Source organism: Chrysochloris asiatica, unplaced genomic scaffold (assembly GCF_000296735.1).
Source record: "Chrysochloris asiatica unplaced genomic scaffold, ChrAsi1.0 scaffold00150, whole genome shotgun sequence".
Taxonomy (NCBI): Eukaryota; Metazoa; Chordata; class Mammalia; order Afrosoricida; family Chrysochloridae; genus Chrysochloris; species Chrysochloris asiatica.
In genome coordinates this window covers 8,043,612-8,049,966 of record NW_006408668.1, presented here as the reverse complement: position 1 = coordinate 8,049,966, position 6,355 = coordinate 8,043,612, and the positions used below count along the sequence as shown (strand labels likewise).

Sequence of the window (6,355 nt, the reverse complement as noted above, 5' to 3'; positions counted from 1 at the left end):
GTTAGTTGATGATGCATGGAGGGGATTGTAACCATGGTAATAAAATGATATACAATAGGATGAATGTAAAACTAATATTCTCCCATGTAAACGATCACATAATTCACAATAAAACACTAAAAAAAAAAAAGAGGAGTCCTGGTGTGGCCCTGTGGGTTAATGCACCAGACTGCAAAATCATTTGAACTGCAAGGTCGGCGGTTCAAGCTGCTACTCAGAAACCTTATATAGGGTTGCTATGAGTCAGAACTGACTCAACAGCACTTAACAACAATCTCAAAAGAGATTGACTCAAGACACACCCTACACTAATCCTACCTCTTTAATATAACAAAGACAACCCACACCCAAATGTGTTTACGGCCACAGGCAGAAACCAAAAAATCCACTGCCATTGAGTTGACCTCAACTCAGAGCAACCCTGTATAGGGTTTCTGAGGCTGTACATCTTTTTGTTGTTGGTATTAAGTGTTGTTGAGTTGAGAAATCCTATCTAGGATTTCTGAGGAGCGACTGGTGGTTTTGAATCACTGGCCGTGTGGTTCAAACTGACCTTGAAGTCCAGTGCTACACCAGGACTCAGGAGTAGAAAGCTTCATCTTTCTCCCTCAGAGCAGCTGGTAGGTTTGAACCACCAACTATGTGGTTAGCAACCCAGTGCTTATTCCACCGTATTACCAGGGTTCCAACCATAGGCATATTGTTGTTAAGTGCCATCAAGTTGGTTCCTACTCATAGTGACCCTGGATAGGGTTTCTGAGGAGTGGCTGGTGAGCTTGAACCACTGATCTTGGAGTTTACACTGACCTTACAGTCCAGTACATTAACCTGCAGTGCCACACCAGGACTCCAACACAGGCATAGAGGTTAAGATTTACAGCAAGTATTTCTGGGAAATACAATTCAATCCAGGATTGGGGCTGGGTGGGGGTGGGGGGAAACAGTGGGCAGTACTGGCAGCAACAGCCTCTATTCTTTATCTACAAGTTCTACCAAACCACAAGGGCAGCAGTTCAAACTCACCAGCCGCTCCTTGGAAACACTATACAGGGTCACTATGAGTTGGAACCAACTTGATGGCACAAAACACCAACCTTATGTGTCAAAGGAGTTCTGGTATGATGCCATAGGATAAGCACTCAACCTCAAAGTCAGCTTGAACCACAAGGTCAATGGTTCAAACTCACCGTCTGCTCCTCGGAAACTTTATACAGGGTCGCTATGAGTCAGAACTGACTTGACAGCACTTAACAACAAGTATGACTGCAAGGTCAGCAGTTCAAACACACCAGGGCTCTGTGGGAGAAAGATGAAGCTGTCTGTTCCCATAAAGAGTTATAGTCTTTGAAACCCTAAGGAGCAGGTCCACTCTGACTTGTAGGGTCGCAATGAGTCAGAATTGACTGGGTGGCAGTAGGATTTTGGTGTATGGATTATGGGTTAACACTGTAGCCAAGGACCTAAGGACAAAATTGGGGACTGTCCCCCAAAGAGGCCATGTGGATAGAAAAGATACAGACATCTCTCCTCATTGATTCCACCATCTTTCTGGCCTTTTCACCTGATTGCATGGGGTTCTGAATAATTTTCTCCTCCCTGTTCAACTCTTCCTAGCCAAAACCAGTATTGTTGCGGTACTCAGGGATTGGCTGGACGGCACTGGTCCCCTAAGCCCTCCACAGTTGTCAGGCAGAGGAAAGACCAAAGTGTGTAACCTGGGACCACAAATGTGATGTCATTAAATTCTGTGCAGACCTAAGCCAGCCCTATGAGTGTGCGAGCAGCACCCTCTGCTGGTGCCTTGGTGCTAAAACTCCAGTGGTAGAAAACAGACCTTAGGGATCACATGATAAGGTAGAGTCAAGGAAACGGAGGCTGGTGACTGACCTTGCTCTTCTCATTTAATAATTTTTATATATTTTTTATTCTTACTTACTTTTCAATATATTCCTTGTCTAAAACTTAGAAAATAAAGTCACACACAAGAATGCACATACAGAAAGTACATTTCATGTTAACAGTGAAGTGCCACTATTAGTTTTTTCTAAGCACATATATTGAGTATGTGCTGTACTGGTTAATAACATTTGTATCCCAACTCAGCATCTAAGAGCTTTTTGACCTTGGGCAAGTTATCAAACATCTCCATGTATCAGTTTCCTGGCTTGTAAAATAGGAATTGTTGTAATAATGTCTTACTCAAACAAGGGGCTTCAAAAAGTTTGTGGGAAATTCCATGATCATTTTCATTCCATTTTTCCATGAACTTTTTTGAAGCCTTCTCATAGGGTTGTATGACAACTAAGTGGATTGTAGTTGTTGTTAAGTGCCGTCGAGTCAATTCAGACCCATAGCGACTCTGTACAGGGTTTCCAAGGCTGTAAATCTTTACGGGAGCAGAAAGCAGGAGTGGCAATACTGATCTCTGATAAAATAAACTTTAAGGCAAAACCCAGCATAATAGATAAAGATGAACATTATCTCATGATTAAAGGGACAATTGAACAAAATGACATAATGATAATAAATATCTATGCTCCCAGTGGAAGAGCTCCAAAATATATAAAGCAAACTCTAATAGATTTGCATAAAGAAGTAGACAAATTTACAATAATAGTGGGTGATTTTAATACACCACTTTTGAAAATGGATAGAACAAACAGAAAGACACAGAGGAACTAAACAACACAATCAGCCAACTGGACTTCATAGACTTCAGAGCATTCAACCCAATAACAGCTCAATACACATTTTTTTTCCAGTGCACATGGAACATTTTCCAGAATAGACCATGTGTTAGGCTACGAAACAAGCCTCCATAATTTCACAAACAACAAAATACTACAAAGCATCTTCTTATACCACAATGCTATCAAATAGAAATCAACAATAGGAAGACCAAGGACATAAAGTCAAATACATGGAAACTGAATAACACCTTGTTTCAAAGCTACTGGGTAGTAGAAGAAATTAAACATGAACTCACAAAGTTCCTTGAGAAGAAATGAGAACGAAAACACAACATACCATAATCTTTGGGACATGGCAAAAGCAGTGCTGAGAGGACAGTTTATTGCAATAAATGCACATGTCCAAAAAGAAGAAAGAACCAAAATTAGTACATTAACACAACATCTCCAACAACTGAAAAAAGACCAGCAAAGGAAACCTACAGTGAACAGAAGAAAGGAAATAATAAAGATTAGAGTAGAAGCTGGGAATGATCCTAAACTTACAGCCAGCAAGAAAATGAGACCTAGGTCCTACAACTGCAAGGCGCAGAATTCTACCACCAATCATGACGAGCAATAAAAGAATTCTACCTCCAGTGTCTCTCAAAGGAATGCAGACTGCCAACTTGATTTTAGACCCATACTGAGCTTCTAACCTGCAGAACTGTAAGATAATACATGTATGTTGTTTTAAGCCACTAAATTTGTACTCATTTGTTATTGCAGCCATAGAAAACTAATGTAGGTTTTGACACCAGAAATGGATTGTTTCTGTAAAATACCTTGTAATGTGCAAATAGCTTTGGAATCAGAATGAGGTTTTTTTATAAGCATGATTTTTGAAAAAATGTCTAGATTGCTTTGAATAGGATGTTAATAGAATGATGGATATCATGCCAATAAGGACTCAGAAGGAAATGACAAAGGTCAGCAGTTCAAAGTTGCCAGCCGCTCCTTGGAAACCCTATACAGGGTTGTTACGAGTCTGAAATGACTCAAAGGCACTTAATAACAACAGTAGAACCTGCAAAGGAGTTCTGTGCTCCCCAAATGTAAGAGCAAAACAGCCATTTTCTCTCACAAAAGGGAGGAGGAAGAATGGAAACAATGTAAAGAAAAAGCAGTCACTGACCCCAAGTCATTTTGAAATCCAGTCAGGCAAGCACCGTTAGGTTTCAATCCTCTGTGGGTCGTGGCCCCGCCCTCTGAGCTTGTGTCGCTGCCCTCAGAGTTATCCTTCCTTTTTCATGAAAAGTAGCACGCATTGGCAACTGAGTGTTTCAGCAGCCTGTTTCCTGCTTCTAAAATGTTGGCGATCTGATAGTCTGCTCCATGAGGGTTCTAATGGCTGATTTTTTATAAAGCAGATGCCAGTTCTACTTTGCCCACATGGGTTACCATGGTTGGGGTCAACTTGATAGCAACTGTTTTCTTCTTTTCTTTTTTAATATGCTTTCATGGGATGGTTTACCTCACACTTAAGGATCAATAACAATAATAATAAAGAAATCAATCACCTTATTTATTCCCAGTGTGCTGGAAATATCTACTTCCTACTTCATGCCCTCCCCTCCAGGTTGCTGCACCCCCACCCTCTCCTCTCTCTATGGAAGTGTCTTTGGTGTCTGAAAATCGCTAAATGTCATTAGTATCATCTAGTGATAAGGCGAGAAAGGAGGAGAAAGAGAAAAAGGAAGACAAGGAGAAGGAAAAATGTCTCAAACAAGAGGAGTTAAGTATTGAGCAAAGTTGCCACCAAGACAGCATTTAGTGGTCACAGCCCAGACATGGGGCTGTGTCCTGACCCCTCCCCATGGGGTGTCCACAACACGGGGTGTCTCAGTGCAACTCGGTCAGGCCCTGACATCAGTCCTGAAGAGGCAGTGCCTAGGGCTGAAAAATAGCAGTCAGTCCCAGACCAGAATCTTGTGAGCATCCTGTTCTATGGGAACAGTCCTGCTCCAGCTCTGGGAGCCCAAAAGGGCCTTACAGGTGAAGAGAGTTTTCTGCAGACTCAGGTGAGCAGTCAGTCCTACCCCCAATAAGCACGTGACATCCACAGCACGTTCTGAGTAAGTTGAAGATGTCTCTTGGACTGCACAGTTTAGATTGCTCATACATGGGTTTTGGTGGATAGGCAGGATCCAAGGGCTTGGAAATGAGCCTTTAGATCATGTGTACAAACAAGATAAGTGGAATGGAGAGAGTCCCCAAGGGAGCACTCTAGGACCCCACAATTCAGCCCAGAGAGGAACTGCCTCAGAACCATCTGGACAATATTCAGTATTCAACCAGCTGGTGAGGGCCTGGGAATCAGCATTTTAATGAGCTCCCCCAGATGTCTCTAACGTTCGCTCCACAGCCCTCGGGGACATTACCCTGCTGCGTCTTCATTCCCAGAATCCTGCGGGCATGGAAGTTGGTACAGGTGCATGGGAATGTTTTTCCCATTCTTGCAGTCAACGTGGCTCATGCTGGACTTCCAGGCATTGTTGAACTGGGACATCTCTCCATACAGACCCTCCATGTGTCCCCTGTGACAGGGAGCATCCTGTTATGGGAGACCACCTCTTGAGAGTCAGCCTGAGATTGTGTTGGAGTCTCTAAACGAATCCAAGTTACTGCACTGTTTGTGTGTCTGTATTTTCAGAAGGAAGAAGGAGGCCATAATGGTGGACCCTTCCAGCAACTTGTACTACCACTGGCTCACCATCATCGCCATGCCGATCTTCTACAATTGGTGCATGCTGGTTTGCAGGTATGGGCAGAGCTCCCCCAAGGAGGAGAGGGCACAGGGAGGGAGCTATGGCAGCCATGCTTAGGAGACAGAGGTCTGAGTTTCACTCCCATCACCATATAGGTGTGTACTTCAGGGTCTCCATCTATAAAATAACAAGGTGACCTGGTGTGGTGCTATAGGATGAGCACTGAGCTGCTAACTGCAAAGTCAGCAGTTCAAACTCACCAGGTGCTCTTGGGAAACCCTATACCGGGTCGCTATGAGTTCTGGAACTTCGGGACATTTTTAGGCAAGTTGTGCTGTTGGTAAGTGCCATCGAGTCAACTCTGACTCATAGTAACCCTGTGTAGGGTTTCCAAGGAGTGACTGATGGGTTTGAACCACCACCTTGTGGTTAGTAGTCCAGTGCTTATCCTATAGCTACATAGGTGCAATTTGCTTCTAAGGGAATGGGGTTGCATTTTAGAGGGTGCAGGGGAGGTTTGCTGTTCTCTGAGCAGGCCTGCAGTTGACGGTGGGGGCAGGGGTTGTGCAGAACAAACTATGACCCGAAATAAGCAGGGACTGGAGGTGGGCTTTAGGATGTTTTAGAGGCAGTTTCAAGACCAGATGCAAAAGTAAGCTGATGCTGAATACAGTCATGGGCTTTGGGGTCTTTCTGAGCCAGTTTGCAGGGTGGGTACATCGCTTGGGCCAGAGGTCTTTGGAATGTTCCTGAGCAAGCCTGCAGGACTGGGAGGAAGACTGGGTGCTACTCTTCTGTGAGCAAGCAGAGGACTTTGGGGCATTTCTGAGCAGACTTGCAAGGCAGAGTGCCCTGGAGCCAGGGACTTCTTCTCTGAGGGTAAGCAGAGTCTTCGAAGTGTCTCTAAGCTAGCCTGCA

The 6,355-nt window shown here is 43.9% G+C and overlaps 1 protein-coding gene across 2 annotated transcripts in view; it reads left to right on the top strand.

Annotated features, from left to right (window-relative positions):
* Positions 1-6,355, top strand: part of CNGA3 (cyclic nucleotide gated channel alpha 3) — a 41,561-nt gene that overhangs the window by 26,433 nt on the left and 8,773 nt on the right. Inside the window, exon 4 of one of the 2 annotated variants that reach the window (XM_006870760.1) lies at positions 5,383-5,490. In XM_006870760.1, coding sequence (XP_006870822.1) covers positions 5,383-5,490 — 108 coding nt within the window. The remainder of the gene's footprint in view (positions 1-5,382; positions 5,491-6,355) is intronic. The other variant, XM_006870761.1, reaches the window with a different exon arrangement.